General features: G+C 38.5%; 1 protein-coding gene across 1 annotated transcript in view; it reads right to left on the reverse strand.

Moving 5' to 3' along the window:
* Positions 1–18,700, reverse strand: part of TDRD9 (tudor domain containing 9) — a 91,759-nt gene that overhangs the window by 24,063 nt on the left and 48,996 nt on the right. Inside the window, exons 13-21 of the mRNA XM_081318992.1 lie at positions 13,349–13,453; positions 12,141–12,238; positions 9,820–9,951; positions 7,250–7,415; positions 6,797–6,860; positions 5,451–5,514; positions 5,116–5,160; positions 4,012–4,065; positions 297–413 (exon numbers count right to left, since the gene is read on the reverse strand). Of these exons, the coding sequence (XP_081175118.1) occupies positions 297–413; positions 4,012–4,065; positions 5,116–5,160; positions 5,451–5,514; positions 6,797–6,860; positions 7,250–7,415; positions 9,820–9,951; positions 12,141–12,238; positions 13,349–13,453 (845 nt within the window). The remainder of the gene's footprint in view (positions 1–296; positions 414–4,011; positions 4,066–5,115; positions 5,161–5,450; positions 5,515–6,796; positions 6,861–7,249; positions 7,416–9,819; positions 9,952–12,140; positions 12,239–13,348; positions 13,454–18,700) is intronic.

Here is an 18,700-nt window from a genome sequence, read left to right on the forward strand (position 1 = left end):
CTGTAACAAAACACTAAACTATGTAAATTAATTGGATTTCCATATACTGTGTATCTCACATCGAGAAAAATAAAGAGCTCATATTTAAAATCTAAAAACAAGAAAATTATGGTCACAAAATCCATGTATCTTTACTATAGTTTTGTCTGTATGCTTCTTAATTGTACCATTAAAATAGAAAAGCAATAAAAATATTCAAAGCCACACTCTGAAATTAACCTGTGCTTAAGTCTCAGCAGATTCATAAATATTTTGAATATCCTTGAAAACATTTCTAATATAACCAGCTCTCTCACCTGCAAAATGAAACGCTGCTTATATGCATGTTCTTGATCCATGATGGGAGAATGAGTGTCGACATACATATTGAATGTGCCAACTCTTTTTTTCAACTCCTCATATAACTCAGCAACCTAAAAATTGTAAAACTGTTTTAAAGTACATGAGAACCTAAAAAGTAAAGGTGCTTAAAGATAAAACACTTATACAAAATAAATTCTCACATATTTATGTCCTAGGCCAGTGATGGCAAATCTTTTAAAGACCGAGTGCCCAAACTGCAATCCAAGAAAGACCCACTATGTATCTTTGGGTGCAGGGTGGGCATAGCCCATTGGGCAGGTGTGGCTGCAGTGCTAATGGGAAACTGGGTGGGACTAAAAAGTTCAATCAATCCATTCCAACTTTGCAAGATCTTTTTTTTTCCCCACGAGATGAAATTGATTGAACCTTTTTTTTTCCACACGGCGGCAGAGGCCTAAAGCGAAGATTTTATAAAACCCAGTTGAAGGCCTAGGACTGGGGCAATGGCGCACATGCCCACAGAGGGGGCTCTGGGTGCCACCTGTGGCACGCGTGCCATAGGCTCACCACCACTGTCCTAGGCCTTTGCTGATAATCTACTTAATATTACCTAAGCAATAGACTGAAATTATCAAAGAGCAGCTGTCTCATATTCTACCGCAGTGATGATGAACCTATGACATGTGTGTCAAAAGTAAGTTTTGGGTGACATGCCAGTGTTTACCAACTCTCAATAACTATTCTTGAAAGAAATTTTTGGAAACTGCAGAAGCCACATGAGAATAGGGTATGCTTTTGCACAGCTTCCGGACCCTCCAGAAGTCACAAAAGAGGTCCATGTGCTCACATGGTCTCCACAGCCTCTGAAAATTGCATGAGAACAGGGCAGGCTTTCATGAAGTTTTCAGAGGCCATGGAAAAGCATTTTCCAAATCTGGTACAAGAGCAAAGGCTCCACACAACCCAGAAGAGCCTCAGATACATTGCAGGGGCCTGTCAACAGAAACAGATCACTGCCCGACAGACCCTGGAGAGGACTGGGTCATGGGGACATCCATGCTTTAGGGAATGGTGTGAGGCAGCCCTTTAGAGTAGCAGTGGTGGTGTTTGGGCTGAGGTTGAAGCCTGGGCTTCCACTTCAGGCCCAGTCTGTCACTGCCATCAAATGCTATTATTCAGGGCAGCCTAGACCCCGGGAGAGGGAAGTGTTTAAATAGAGAATTGTTTCTCTTTTGTTTGGGGTGTACGTGACACGCCAGCAGATCTATTAGGCATTTTCCAAATTTTTGACATGCTGAGCCCCAAAGCTTCATCATCACTATTCTAGTGCCTCCCATATGTGTTGTGTTAGAGATTTCCTTAATTTCTAGCCATCATGGTGGCTATGAACTCTGAGAATTCTTTCAATAAGATCCTCAATTCTCAGCGTGAATATGATTTGAAAGTTGGTTGCTGAATGCAACATGCGTTTTGTGTGATAGAAATAAAGCAAAACACCCGTGGAAATTAACAGTTCAACACCGAACAGGAATAAGTGATGTCCCCTTGGTTGTTTCATGTACTTTAGTTTATAATACAAAAAATACTGGCTAGAAGTGTATTGGTTGAGGACATGAATGTGTGTACTTTTGTGTGCATATCATGTGCGTTGTTAACTAAGATCGTGAATCTTTGCAGTTATATAGCTGAATGATTCAGAAGGAACATAGGTTTGAAAATTCGATAATTACGTTTGATCTGAAAAATGGAGTCGAAGATACATGGCAAAAAACTAGTCAGTAACTGAATCTGTGCATTTGACAGAATGTTTACCAAAGATACAGGATGGAGGAGACATTTTAATACATATAAAAAGTGGTAAAAACGGAGCGGGTAGCATGTGGCTTGTTGCAAGAATTGTCAAAGGAAGCAAAAATATATCTTTATAACAACATGCTTCTGGCCACTTCATTATACAGAAATGAGAACATGATAAGAATATGAAGAGAAATGTAGAAGTACGTTGAACAAGAAACAGTGAGTGTTAGTAGATTAGAATATTAGTCTGTATTTTCTCTTTCAATGTGCTACCATTATAGAACTAATACCAGATGCTAGAGTAACCTTAATGACAGAGGATGATTCAAAAGTACCCATAAGCAGTCTATTCTAATTGCTTACAGCAGGAACATTATTATTATTAAGCAGTCGTGTGATTTCAGTGAACAATTGCAATTTTCCCTTTCCACTGCACTTTAACATTTTAACAGATGGTATATGACTGTTTGTCTTATATAAATGTGTTTTTATTTCTCTTGGACTTGAATAAGTCTACCTTTTCTCAGGAGAAAAGCTATTCTTGGAAGCTAAAGGCAATGGGAAAGTAACTTTCCTTGTAAAGGAACATAGGATCAAATTTACCTCTTTGGGCACATTTTTATATTCCAGAGAAGGTGAGAAGTTTATATATTATATTTCTATATTATTAAATATGTTAGAGACAGCAATGCTAATTATGCCAATCACCCTTTTATTATTTTATACTGTTATTTTCCTATGTATTTTTCACCACATACCTGTTTGCATGTGCATAAAGAAGTGATTTGATAAAGGTGATAGGGACTACAGATTGTAAAAATGTATTCCTTTTTTTAATCTAATCAAGACAGCTAAAACACAGAATGCTACTAAGACGTACAAGGCACATATGACAGCGCTCCATGTTTATCTCTGAACTAATGAAATTATATTGCCTTTCTAAATGCAGATAGAAGAAAAAAGAATGCAGTCAAATTGGATGGATGAGAGGCAAAACTCCTGATAATACTGCTTTCCTTGGAACTCTAAGACACAAATGGCCAAACTGCAAGTGACTGGATTTCTTTTAAAGCCTAAATCAGCCCATAGGGGAGCAAAGAAAAACAGCTAGAAGTTTTTAATTTCCCATCATTCTCCCTAAAACTGGAATGAAAAAATCAGGTGACCTGATCTCTCTTGTATCACTCACAGTTTGTTCTCCAAAGTTAATGTGAAAACTCCTGCCTTAAATAAAATAAAATAAAATAAATAAATGCAAATATAATAAATAAATAAATAAAAATATAAATAAATATAAATAAATAATAAAAACTTTAAAAGTACTTTTAGTACTTTTCAATGACTCAGACAACATCCTGGGGATTTCAGATCTGATTAATCTGGACTGCCTTTATCTTTCTAAGTCAGATGTGCAGAGTCAGGTCTTATATTTCCATCTTAAAGGCACCAGGCAGACTCTGCGTTCCAGTCTTGCCTAGGCCAGTCACTGTCTCTCAGCGCATATTACCTCTCGGGGTCTTGTTGTGTGGGAAAAATATGGGGAGGAAGGAGTATTAGGTAGGTTGAATTATTTATAAAAAATAATAAAGGTGGGATATAAATAAAGTGAAGTGGCACCATAGTCAAATGAACCTTAAGTAAATTATAATCTATTTGGAGGAAGGCGATGGGGGGTAAGTAGTATTTCTAACCGCAGGAAGTAAAATTTTATTACCATGAAACAAATCACAAAAATAAAAAGCCTATCTAAAATTTGGCACATCTATTACCAAATATTAGCAGTGTAAACTGGAAGCTGCAAAAAATACATAGGTGTCTGCAAAAAATGTAATGAGATGGCCAAGCAATTATTTTTATGATGGGATGGGGAGGGAAGAACAGTGAAACAGGCAAAGAGATTATCAGATTCACCTCTCTAATTCTCTTGATGTGAATGTAGTTGGAACGGCCCCAGTCCACTTCATTCTGGAGGGGGAGAAAAGAGTTGAAAGTTAACTAAAATTGTAAACAGAAGTTGAAAAAGCAACTTGCATAACCTCAACCTTTTTGTTTCTGTGCCATGCCCTATTTTAAAGTTACCAAGATTTTGTTCCTGTAGTCATTAGCAACCTGCCAGAACTATTCACGCAGTTGAGCAAAGAGCAAACAATGTATAATTTTTACTCTAGATATAGGTTCTTCCCTATCCATAGATTGTGTGTCATGTGAGAACACAAACTTCCAAGCTTGTATCATGCAATCACCCAATTTTTTAGTTGCAGGATATTTTGTATGTGTAACAAGGATTCCAGAAGCAGGTTACATTGTGGAGACAGACTCCCTTTAGCTTCTAGTTAAATTCTTTCCTATCTTACAAGCATATCTGCAGGTGGGCCAAATCCAAAAAGGAGAAATTAAGAGAGCCCCAGCTCTCTACAATAATTATTGTAAGTACAAAAAATCTTAAGAGAAATCTAGCAACTCAAATTCATGAATATGCAGAGTGAAATCAGTGCATCAGTACCTCCAAAATAGCTTGGCAGCTTAGAAAAGTTAAAAAACTTACCGTCTCCTGCCACATGGATTAAGACAGGATAGAAAACATTTTAAGGGCTCAGATATGATTAGCTGCTTTCCTTAAAACAAACAGCCAAGGTAATCTCAATGTTATACCAATCTGTTCAAATACCAAAGCTCTGGATGAGAAACAATCTTGTTAGTCAATATATACCAGATGCAAGGGAACTTTCTACACACAGCTATTAGGATAAATGGTCTATTGAGTATCAAAACCAGAATATTTAAACTCATTTATGAGATACAGATTTGTGCATGCTAATCTTTCTCCTACAATTGAATATGAGTTTCCTTCAATTTCTCCTCCTTTCTAAATGTAGGCTACTAATCCAGCATCTTGAAAGATCAAATCAGCACTATCAAAAGACGTAGAAGGGGAACATCCATCCCATTACAGTGTATAGAACATTTGATCAATTCAACATCCAAGTTAACAAGCAGATTACCAGTAGAACTAACCTTTGGATGCCTAAGCTTTCCTTTTTGCCTGTTTCCTTGCCATTCCTAACAATGACAAAAGAAGTTATAATGTAATTTGTAATTGACCTTGATGCAGCATATTCCATGCATATTGATCCAAAATCCTATAGTCAAATAGCTCCAATTTTTATTACATGGAAAACATTTTCTATCGCCCTTTAATTTAAAATGTTAAGGTCAATTTGCAATAGCTCATTCAATAGTAATAATCACTAAAGAAAATATAAAATAAATAAATGTAGGCAGTAACACAAAGAAATCCCCAATTATGCCAGTAACATAACATATAAAAGCAGGAACAAGAGATTAGTTACCTTAAACGCATTAACAATTGCAATACAATCACTATTGCTGTTCCCAGAAAACTGCAGCTTGTTCCTGTAGAGCAAGAAGAGGCCTAAAATATATATAATCTTTGATATAGTGTTCCCTATACTATTTATTTCTCTTTTGGCCAACTCTTTTATTCCACAAATTCAAAAAGAATATGTATGTAGCAAAACATATTTTATTTCTGAGATTATTTGTGGTTATATCAAAAAAGAAAAAAAGTCAAGTCAATTAACAGATACACTTCAGAAACAGTAGAAACAAATAGTCTGTAAAATATTTGGATTTATTGTGGAGGGCTTAAGAACATATAGGAGCAAGAACACAGCACATATCTGAGATCATAGAAACTGATGTGAATGCTTTAAAGTGTAGAAGTTCTATGTTCCATACATTTCAAAGTACTTCTACTAAACAGAATTGGAAGCACTGCATAGCCCTAGGTGCATTATATGAGGGTTTATATTGTGAAGCTCCCATGGCCTAATATGATACTACTTATAACCAAGCTTAAATACATGTAACTACTGCATAATGTAAGGGACGCGGTGGCTCAGTGGGTTAGGACGCTGAACTTGTCGATCGGAAGGTCGGCAGTTTGGCGGGTCGAATCCCGAGTGCCGCGTAACAGAGTGAGCGCCTGTTACTCGTCCCAGCTTCTGCCCACCTAGCAGTTCAAAAGCACGTAAAAATGCAAGTAGACAAATAGGGACCACTATGGTGGGAAGGTAACAGCGTTCCGTGCGCCTTTGGCGTCTAGTCATGCCGGCCACATGACCACAGAGACGTCCTCGGACAAGCGCTGGCTCTTCGGCTTTGAAACGGAGATGAGCACCGGCCCCTAGAGTCGGAAACGACTAGCACGCATGTGCGGGGGAACCTTTACCTTTACCTTTACTGCATAATGCTCCTTTGATTATCCCTCTTATTTATTTGTATCCCTTTATTATTTTTACAAATAATTCAAGGCAGCAAACATATCCAGTATACCTTCCTCCTCCTATTTTCCCCAATACAACAACTCTGTGAGAGAAGTTGGGCTGACAGAGAGTGACTGGCCCAAGATCGCCCAGTTGGCTTTCACGGCTAAGGCAGGACTAGAGCTCACAATCTCTGGCTTTCTAACCTAGTGCCTTAAGCACTAGACCAAAGTGGCTCTCTTCTGAAGAAAAACTGGGGTATAAACTTGCCTTCCACTTCTCGGTTGTTTCCCTTTAGGGAATTTTAAGATGGTTAGAACTTTGGAGCAAATTTCAGGAAAAATAGTAGTATACATACAAAATGAACGATCAAATTTCAATAAATCAGGTGGTAGCTTTAGGGAAAATACCTATATCCATCAAGATGTTGCTTGAAAGGTATCACAAAGAAACTGTTCAAAGAGAGGGCTGCGGCTGTAACAAAGAGAAAAAAAAATAACATTTATTGCTAAAAATTGTATTTGCCTTTTTAATCACAAAAAGGCAGCAGACCAAGTTTTATTTCTATGTCCAGAACTTATATAATCTAATTATTAAATGCAGGAGATTAATGGTGTGTGTGTGTGTGTGTGTGTGTGTGTGTGTCTTCATTCCTCATTACAACAGTACCTCCCTTCCAGCAGCACCGATTTTAACAAATTTATTTCATCAGTTTCAGTACATTATTTTTATGTTAGGTGGCTCTTTGGCCATAGTGATACGTTCCTAACTTTAAAGATCTGCCTCGTTCTTATTTTTCTATTGTGAAGAGTTTGTAAGCTATTACTAACCTAAGTTGAAAATGTCTGTATTTGTTGACTCACCTATTATAAGTGTTTCTTCCAGGCATCCAAAGACATGTCCGAGAACTATTAGTTTGCCTAGGTGCTGATTCACAGGTAACTGTGCCAGCACCTTTCCCAGAAAGGTCAACTCACCATCGTAAGGATTTCTTTCTTCAAAATAATCATCAATAGCAAGTGCCCCTAACTATTCCAAAACAAAAGCAATAATAATATTAATAGGAGACAAAATCATGACTTTTAAGACTAACCTTTAGTATAAGCTAAAAGTTATCCTCAAAGGTTAGTAGCAAATAATGTCAGTGTCAGGACCCACCCCAAACCACGTCTTAGGAAGACAAAACTCTTGGAGCCAAATCTTAGTCCAAAAGGAATCTTTACTATGACATGCTTGGTTGTAGGAATACAAGACAGGACTTAATATTGTTGTAAAAACTAAACCCTTATAAAGAGTTCCCGGTTCAACCCCCCCTTAATTTGGTCAGTCCCCCATCATTTACCTTGTATCATCCCTCTCGTGGGAAAAAGAAACTTAGGACCTTTTATGTTTATTGCTCTCTTCCGTGACACAAGCCAGATGCTCCTACCCTAACCCCCCCTTTTGTTCCCCCAGTTCAAAAGGCTTCTCTTTTCCTCTGAAATGCCTAATACGGGCTCAATACACAATCGTTCCCTCCTCCTCAGGAGATGGCAGAATAATAATAATAATAATAATAATAATAATAATAATAATAATAATAATAATAATAATAATAATAATAATAATAATAATAATAATAATAATTTAATTTTTATACTGCCCTTCTCCCGAAGGACTCAGGGTGGTGTACAGGGCAATACAATAAAATACAATATATAAAAATTAAAAGAAATATTTAATACAATAGCCCAATTCAATAGATTAATACAAAATGTTAAAATACCCCTAAACCCATCAGACCAGGCCGGCTTGTTCAAATAAATATGTTTTTAGGTCACGTCGGAAGGAGCGAAGGTCGGGAGCCATCCGGAGCTCCACCGGTAAACGGTTCCAAAGGTCTGGCGCGCCCACAGAGAACGCCCTCCCCCTGGGGGCCGCCAGTCGACACTCTTTGACCGACGGCACCCTAAGGAGGCCCTCTCTGTGGAAGCGCACTGGACGAAGGGAAGTTGATGCCGGCAGCAGATGCTCCTGTAAGTAACCCGGACCCATGCCATTTAGGGCTTTATAGGTCGTAACCAGCACCTTGAATCTTACCCGGACGACAACCGGAAGCCAATGCAGCTCACGGAGTAGAGGTGTTACATGGGAGTATCGGGAAGCCCCCACCACCACTCGCGCGGCTGCATTCTGCACCAGCTGGAGCCTCCGAGTAGTCCTCAAGGGCAGCCCCATGTAGAGAGCATTGCAGTAGTCCAAATGGGAGGTCATGAGTGCATGAGTGACTGTGCGCAAGGCATCCCGATCTAGATAGGGCCGCAACTGACGCACCAGGCGAACCTGAGCGAAGGCCCCCCTAGTCACAGCTCCTATATGATCATCCAAGGAGAGCTGTGAATCTAGGAGGACACCCAAGTTACGAGCCCTATCTACGGGGGGGGTAATATCTCACCCCCCCATAATTAACGATGGAATATTCTGAATTTCCCGAGACGCCGGCACACACAGCCACTCAGTCTTGTCAGGGTTGAGCCGAAGCCTGTTCCTCCCCATCCAGACCCGGACCACCTCCAGGCAACGGGACATCACGGAGAGGGCATCACTTGGGTGGTTTGGGGTGGAAATAAAAAGCTGGGTATCATCAGCATATTGATGATACCCAACCCCAAAACCACGAATCCATGGAATAATGGAATCCATGGAATAATGTTTTAAACATACATTTATGAATATGATATAAATGGATTCTGACAGTCAGGCTAGCACAATTTGCAGCCCACAATGCTGAATGCATTACTCATATGTATGAGTAATGACAAAATAACAGACTTTTTTGTGAAGCATATGGTATAATTCCGATTTCATTTTTAATTATTCAGAGTCACCTTCCAAAACTTAATTCTGGGAATTACTTATCCACATTTAGCAGACAGCACCATACTGGTGCAGCTGAATTACAGTGATACAACATATACAAACTACGAATATTACGGATTATTTAATTTTTCATCCTCCTATTAAGCAAACAGATGGGCTTGGTTTTGCAAAAAAAAAGCCATCCTTAAAAATCAGTGGGTTAGGACGCTGAGCTTGTCAATCAGAAGGTGGGCAGTTTGGCGGGTCGAAACCCAAGTGCCGTGTAACAGAGTGAGCGCCTGTTACTCGTCCCAGCTTCTGCCAACCTAGCAGTTCGAAAGCACGTAAAAAAAATGCAAGTAGAAAAATAGGGACCACTACGGTGGGAAGGTAACAGCGTTCCGTGCGCCTTTGGCATCTAGTCATGCCAGCCACATGACCACGGAGACGTCCTCGGACAAACGCTGGCTCTTCGGCTTTGAAACAGAGATGAGCACCAGCCCCTAGAGTTGGAAACGACTAGCACACATGTGCGAGGGAACCTTTACCTTTAAAAATATTACATACAATTATTTTAACTTAATAAAACACCCACCTCTTTAAGGTGCAGAATCGTTCGTTCAATGTCACTGCTAACAGGAGGAGAGAGTGCTGTGGCTAACAGAGCTCTTGGTTCTCCCATGTCAAGCATCTTCACTTTTAGTACAGTAGTTTCCAATGGGCAACGCTAAAAAGATAAATAAAGGTCCTATGTTTGATACTCCCCAATTCTGCAAGAATATTAAGGATTTTTTTAAAAGTATTAGCTGGTAAAGCTATTTGCTTTTATGCTATGTGCAACCTATCGATAACAGAATAACAAAATTGATAGGGACCTTGGAGGTCTTCCAGTCCAACCCCCTGCCATGTAGATACATTGTCATATTTTTTATTCAATAAGCAGAAATACTATCTTTTTCTAAAAATGAATGGGAAAACTGTGAGAAGCGTACGGGGGAGTTCAGCTGGTGTGAAAGAGGGAGCACACCCAGATGTTTGGGGCGGTCTAAGGAAACGTTTCAAGGAAAGACTGCCTTAGTTGATTTGCTGTAAAAGGCTGCCTGGAAATTTAAAATTTACAGTTTGCAAAATGTACAGTTTACCCATAAGTAGTATTAATGAGCTGCGCAGCAAGTTGGAAGCCATGTAACTGGCAATACAAGAGGTGAGACTGATACAGCATTCTCTGTTCTTTTGCTCACTTCCTTGCTACTAAATGCAGAAAATTTTGGCCAAACTCTCAGTCCTGAAACTGCATATTCTAACAGTACTGTATATGGCTTCCATTTTGCTGCCCAGATCCAAATGGACAACCATAACTATCCAAGGCCAAACAAGAAAATGATCAAGAGAAAAATGCCACCTGTAAAAAGAATGGATTTTGTGAAGCAAAAGTTCATACAGCCAAATGCAATCCCAAAACATTTGAAGCAGCACTTGAATACCAACAGCACTGACAAAATCATCACCAGTCAATTGCAAAAGGCAGCTTTTCTTGGAACAGCTTACATCCTGCCCTTGAAATTACAACACACACACATACACACACACACACACAAAACCCACATTCACACGGTCACACTTCAGGCACTTGGCAACTGGCTCACATTTATTTATTTGTTAAATTTATTTGCTGCCTATCTCGCCATGGGACTACTCTAGGAGGCTTGCTCTAAGTGGATTTATGACTAGCTGCAGTGTCTCCTGGTCAAGAGACCACAATTTGCAATACTTTTAGCAGGATTCTGGAAAAAAAAATCTCACTCAGAATAGTGAGAATCATGTGTTTAATGATCACGTGATTTGCTGAAAGACCATGATGGTTTGCTTTGTAAAAACTGTTGTAAAATCAAGTCAGATCAGGTGGTGCCACACTTAATGAGGGTAATGACAAATTCTGGGTTCAACTGTGGTTAAGGGAAGACCGCCTGTATAGTATGCCGATAGATTAGGGCATCTTGGGAAGACTCTTGAATATTTGTAAGCCAACACCAATTAAAGAACTGGTGACTGTGATTTTAGAATAATAGAATAGAGCTGGAAGGGACCTTGGAGGTCTTCTAGTCCAGCCTCCTGCTCAAGGAGAACCTATACCATCTTAGACAAGTGACTGTCCAGTCTCTTAAAAACCTCCAGTGATAGAGTGCCCATGATTTCTGAAGGCAAGCTGTTCCACTGGTTAACTGTCCTCACTGTTAGGAAGTTTCTCCTTAATTCCAGGTTGCTTCTCTCTCTGATCAATTTCCAATCATTGTTTCTTGTCCTGCCCTCTGGTGCTTTGGAGAATAATTTGACCTCCTTTGTGGCAGCCCCTCAAATACTGGAATACTGCTATCATGTCTCCCCTATTTCTTCTTTTCTTTAGACTAGCCAAACCCAAGTCCTGCAGCTGTTCTTCGCAGCTCTTATATTGTTGTGTACATAATAATAATAAATTAAGTTTGTATGCTGTCCAATGACTGTGGATAGTGGAATGGCACGAGATAACTTTGAAGCATTATCTAAAACTTTTTGGAAAGCTAATTGGACACTACATACCTTTTTTCAGTCAATTTGTTACAAGGAGTGAATTGCAAAAAAAAAAAAGAATCAAGTAACAGCCAGAAAAATTATTTCTCTTCCAAAACTGTCTATTGAATGTACTAGATTTAGGTAACAATAGCTTGCTGATGGCTTCATTATAACTAGTTATCGATTGTTCCGAAGAATGTCAGAATCTAAAACCGTCCTTCTATCATCCTTTGATGTGTTTATCAGTGAGTTCTCATCACTTCCTGTCATTGTTCTTAAACATAATGGCTATTTTTTTGGTGGTCAGCAGAACTATAACTGGTCTTCCCAATATAAAGTCAGGCAAATGGTGTATGTTGTTCTTACCGTCATCTCAGGCACAGTGCTTTCCGGTATACAGTTTGCCCAGAAGTCTTTGTATACTAGTCTGTAGCAGTATCCTTTAGACACACGGCCAGCTCGACCTTTACGTTAAAGAAAAATCTTCAGCACTCACAATTCAAAAGCTGCAATACCACTTAGACTTATTAATGGCAGCAGGGACCAGTATTGGAACACCCTGGTTGCCCGTTCACAATCAAAGCCTGAGCACAACAATGGCTTCTGGAATCATCGAAAGATTATTTTAGTCCAGAGCAACGATGAGGAACCTTTTGGATTCAAGGTTCTCAAAAATTGGGAAAATGCCTAATTTGACTCTGGCTACATCTCATTATTAGCAAAATGTTCCACAATGCAAAGACTGTGAGATAATGATTTAAGATATATTGTTACAAGGAACACCATATTTTTAATTTAATACAGGATAATTTTAATTAACACATTTTATGAATACCATTGCTCTTAATCATAAACCACTCTACTGCAAATGTAGAATTATAGAATCATTGGGTTGGAAACGACCTTGAAGCTGTTTTTCTAGTCCATTTCCTGGCCAGTGAATGAATCCTCACACAGTCCCGGACAAATGGCTGTCCAACCACTTCCAGGAGTGGAGCACCCATGATTTCAGGAGGCAGGCTGTTCCATTGTTTAATAGCTTTCACAAACAGTTGTCTGAAGTCAAATACTACCACAATTGTGCCAACCTTGGATAAAGATTTAATGATAAGGAAGGAACTTTCCCCCTCAGTCCACCACATGCATACATATATACAGTATATAGTGACGTTAAACGGCTTTGTCATTGAAAGTGGCTTGGCCATCTGATCATCTCTGTTTTTATTTCTGAAATACATATGTGGTTACTTAAACCAGCGGTCCCAACCTTTTTCGTAACAGGGGCTGGTTTCTGGAAAAGACCATTTTCCCACAGACCAGGCAGAAGGGAGGGAGATGGTTTTGGGTGCTACCTAGATCCTGCGCATTTGCAGATGCAGCTTCACTTGCTTCTGCAGAGTAGTAGTAACAGTCATAAGCAGTAAGTGCACGCATGTATGTCTTAACACAAACATTAATTGCAGATGAAGTAAATACTTTTACTTCACATATATATGACAGATTCCATACATAAAATGCTTTTAGGGTTAGGGTCTCCAAAAGACCTGGAATTTTATACAATGAAATCCCCTTACCTCTCCTCTGATCGCAGCTGTTCTTAGATGCCCAACAAAGTCTCAAACTCTGATAGCTGGTATCTTCATCACAAACCAGATTTTTAGTCAAACAAAAATCAATGACTGTAGAATAAAAGCAAAAGATAAAAATACATAGGAAATATATTAGAACATTCTGAAGTACTTTAAAGAGAAAGTACTTCAATTCCTCCTTGTTGGGAATAAAACCTTTATATACAATCTGAAATAACACGGCTCATGATTCTCCCAACTCAGTTAAATGAGGGAGCAGAATCCTGAAATAATAGCATGGAATTATGAAGTAGCTATGGGGAAAGGATACGTTCTACCTTACTTTAGAATCTAGAGTGACACTGCCTTTCTGGAAGCAGATAAATTAAGATAATAGTTTAAATTATATTACAATGTTATCTGAAATCCCTCGTGGCTTTCTGTAATTTAACTCAGGAGTATCTCTTGAACTAAGCAAGAGTGTTTTGTCACTTTAATTAGAAGATTCCTTCCTATGACTTCTTTCCATTTAATTCCTTTCTGTGTTTTCTTTTTAGAAAGCAAAATCAATAATGAAAATGCACATAAAGGAAGCAGAAACCAAGTGAAACTAGAACAAGTTAATGTTCTCACTATCCTGTTCCTGGATTACAGAGGAAAAAGGTAGAAGAAACCATTTCATAGAGAAGATATAACACTGCTAGAGATACAATAGGTTTCTGATTTCCACTAAATACTGTCCTAAAATTATAGTATACTTTAAGTGAACAAAACATGACAGGAAGTGTAAAAGCACTACTCTGCCAGTAAGTGCAGAATATATGCTTAATTTTCCATCTGGAAAAAAAAGAAAGGTAACAGAGTGAACTAGATTTGGCAATAACCACTGAACTTTTATTTTCCCAAGTAAATATTAAAGAAATTGATGGGACTTCCAGGTGGCAAGGCTCCGTTGACAGCAGCCATTTCGGCTGTCAGCCCCGCTGTCTCCGTAGAGCCGCCAAAAACAGCGACGATCAGCTGTTTGGTGGCTCGGAAGCCCGCTCCTCGGGAGAAGAGGAGGGGGTGAGCGCCCAGGCAGGGGTAGAGCTCCCCCAGACCGCCAGAGTTGAAACTCTGGTGGTTGAAGGGTTGAGCCCGCCCCCCCCCCCCGCAGCCTGAGTTTGCTCCGGACTCCGGGACGCCTCTGCTCCCAAGGCTTTGGAGCAGAGCAGGACACTACAACCATCCCTGCCAGCGAGAGTGAACTTTGGATTACTTGGATGCAGGCAGAGCTGTGCAGGAGAATGCTGTCAGAGCAAGTATTTGAACTTTAACTCAATAAACTTTCTGGAGACTTTTAAAAGTGAAAGTGCGCAATAGAATTAAGTGGGTGAAAATGGCTGCCAAGTGAACTAAACTTCCTAGAAGTGCGGGGGCTTCGCCAGTTCAGCAATCTTCATTACAGGCTTTAATGCCCCCCCTCCGGAACCTGCACCTGCACCAGCCTTGACAATAAAAGATCTGCAGGATGTTTTGCAAGAGGCTTTGAAAAAGCAATCTCAGCAATTAGCTGAGCTTATTGAGGAGAAGAATACAGAAATAAGGGCAGACATCTTACTTGCATTTCAAGGCATGGCTGTTTGTATTGAACGTCTGGATGAGAGAGTGGAAGAACTTAGCCAAAATAATATGAGATTAGATGCCAAAATGATGGATGCTGAAACAGTGATGGAAAAGATTGACGATGATTTATTATTGGTCCAGCATAGAGAGATGGAGTTTGCTGTAAGAATTAGAGGGTTGAAGGAAGACCCTAAGGAAAATTTGAAAAAAGTAGTTTCAGAAGCTCTTGAACAGGTTCTGGGGCGCTCAGCAGAAGATGTTATGGTGGATATAGATAAAATATTTCGTGTTAATTCCTGGATTGCAAGACAAAGGAAGCTACCTAGAGATGTGGTGGTTTATTTTACAAAGAGAGCAATTAGAAATGAGGTTATTCAAGCCTTTTATAATAACAAATTTACAGTTGCAGAGCAAGAAGTTCTAATTTTAAAAGAGATCCCTCCAAGAATTTTAAGGAGAAGGAAAGAATTTGCTTTTCTGGCAGAAGAATTAAGAAGACGGGATATCCAGTTCAGATGGGAGATGCCAGTAGGTATGGTGGTGATGCACGCAGGCACGAGATACCGTCTTCACACAGTTTTACAGGCACGTGATTTTTATGCCAATATTTTGAAGGCAGGCCCCATACCACTTCTGGAATCTAAAAGGAAGAATGGCAAAGGAGAGCGTCAACCACAAAGTGAGAGTATACAAGGTGCTGAAGGAGTTACGCAGTTGAAAGATGGAGAATTCCAGAAAGCTACAGGAGTGGATCAGATTTCAGTACCAACGGAGGTCAGAGACCAAAGAATGACACGCGCTGCAGCTAGACGAATGAGACAAGAGCAAGAACAGCAGAGAGCTATGATTGCATCTCAAAAACTTACTTACAGTGAAGCAGTGGGAGGAGCGAAGCCCAAGAGAGTGCAGGTGATATTGGAAGAGGCGCTCCAAAAGCTTCAGGTCGCAAAAGATGGCGACAAAGCTTCTAACTTGGAATGTTAATGGTCTAAATTCACCACATAAGAGAAAGAAAGTATTTCAATATCTAAAGCAATTTAAAAACGATGTTATTTGCTTACAGGAAACACATATTCGAGCGGCTGATCAAAAGTACTTGGTAAACTTTAGGTTGGGCACACAGTTTATCGCTTCTGTGCCTGATAAGAAAAATGGAGTTGTTATTTATGTCAAGAATACTTTAACAGCGAGTTTAATTGAAGCAGACAAACAAGGAAGATATGTTATAATTGAATTATTAATAGAAGGCAAGAAAACGCTTTTGGTTGGATTATATGCTCCTAATCAACAGCAAGGAGATTTTTACAATTTATTACACAGCAAGATTATTCAGTGGGATTATAAATCTTGTATTTTTATAGATTGGAATGGCGTCTTGGATGTACAAATGGACAAGGGAGGTCTTTTTAAAAGCACCCCAAGTCATGCTAAACTGCCTAAATCTTTTTTCAAGATGAAGGATGACTTGGAATTGAGAGATGTTTGGAGAGAAAGGAACTTGCAAGAAAAAGACTTTACTTTTTTTCTGACAGGCATCAATCTTTCTTCAGGATCGACTTTGTATTAATTACTAATGATTTTTTTCTAGGATTAAGAAGATTAAGATTTGTCCAAGAACTATATCTGATCATAGTCCAGTATGGTTGGAGATAGAAAAAGATAATGGAGACAGACAGTCTTGGCGTTTAAATGAAAATTTGTTTAGATATCAGGAAAATGTGGAAGAGTGTAAAAAACAGATGAAAGAATTTTTTAAAATTAATATGCATAAAGGTACTTCTATTGAGATGGTTTGGGATGCAAGTAAAGCCTATATGAGAGGTGTATTAATATATTTGAACAATAAATATAGACGTAAATTGGAATTTAAGAGGAAAGAATTAGAGGATGAAATTAAGGAAAAAGAAAAGGCTTTAATTCTGAATCCATCTGATGGGAAGATCAAAGAGGTAATTACCTTACTAAGGGGTCAGTTTGATACGTTAATGGCAGATCAAGTGGCAACTAACCTACAGTATGCTAGACATAACACTTTTGTAATGCTAATAAACCGGGTAGATGGTTAGCTTACTTGTTAAGGAAGAAGCAAAGAGCTTGCAATATAGATAGAATAGAACATAAGGGTAAAGTAGTGTATCAGCAGAATCTTATTAAAAAGACTTTTGTTGATTTTTATTCTAAGTTGTATGCTAGAGATAAGATTAGAGATGTAGATATAGATGGATACTTGATGAATGCTAATATTCCTGTTCTTACGCAAGAACAAAAGGAAGGGATGAACCAATTGATAACTGATGAAGAAATTTTTCTAGCAATTAAACAATTAAAAGTGGGTAAAGCACCGGGAACTGACGGTTTGACTGCCGTTTATTATAAAAATTTACAGTTAGAAATGGTGGAACCCTTAAGAGAATTGTTTAAGACAATTCAATTGGGAGGAGGAGTGCCTCCATCGTGGAAAATTGCCTTTATTTCGTTGATCCCGAAGGAAGATCAGGATGCTACCCAAGCCAAAAACTACAGACCAATATCGCTTTTAAATACTGACTATAAGATATTTGCAAAAATTTTAGCCAATAGATTAATGAAGGTAATGCAACAAGTGATTCATAGTGATCAAACTGGATTTATAAGTGGTAGACAAATGAAGAATAATGTGAGACATATTGTAGATCTATTGGAATTTTTGGAAAGAAATAATCAGATTCCCGCAGCGCTGATCTTTTTGGATGCGGAAAAAGCTTTTGATCAATTGGACTGGCAATTTTTGATGAAAGTATTAGAGAAAATGGAATTTGGGGAAAAAATTTTACAACCTATTAGGGCAATATATCAGAAGCAAACAGCTCGTATAATAGTAAATAACAGTTTGACAGAATCATGCAATATTGAAAAGGGTACAAGACAGGGGTGTCCGCTGTCACCTTTATTATTTGTTTTAACATTGGAAATATTACTGATTAAAATACGAGATTCAAATAAAATTAGGGGAGTTCAAATAAGAGATCAGGATTACAGATTGAGGGCGTTTGCGGACAACCTGGTTATTACAGTAACTCAGCCGGATTACTCAGTTGTAGAATTGATGGAGATAATAATGTTATATGGGAAAGTTTATGGATTTAAGATAAACACACAAAAAACTAAAATATTGTCTAAGAATATGACTGTACCACAAAAGGCTGCTTTAGAAGAGCTAACGGGATTTGAAATAGTTAAAAAGATTAAATATTTGGGGATATATCTGTCAGCCTCAAATGTGAAGTTATATAAAAAATAATTATGAAATGTTATGGGGAAAAATACAAAAAGAATTAGATAGTTGGAAAAAATTACAATTGTCTTTATTGGGAAGAATTGCAGCAGTGAAGATGAATGTTTTGCCAAAAATTTTGTTTTTGTTTCAAATGATACCTATACTTAAAAAGGATTTAAATCTGGAGGAATGGCAAAAAGGAATTAATAAATTTGTTTGGGCAGGGAAAAAGCCACGAGTTAAATTTAAGATAATGCAAGATACGCGTGAAAGAGGTGGTCTTAAAATGCCTAATTTTAAATTATATTATGAGGCTGCTGCTTTGTCATCGATAAGTAACTGGTTTAATTTAACACAAGGGAGATTATTAAATCTTGAGGGTCATGATTTGTTATTTGGTTGGCATGCATATTTATTGTATGATAAGAAGGTGGATAATGTGTTTAAGATACATATTTTAAGGTATGCTCTGTTGCGAGTTTGGAAAAAGTATAGAC

The sequence above is a fragment of the Vipera berus genome, assembly GCF_964194415.1.
Source record: "Vipera berus genome assembly, chromosome: 1".
NCBI lineage: Eukaryota > Metazoa > Chordata > Lepidosauria > Squamata > Viperidae > Vipera > Vipera berus.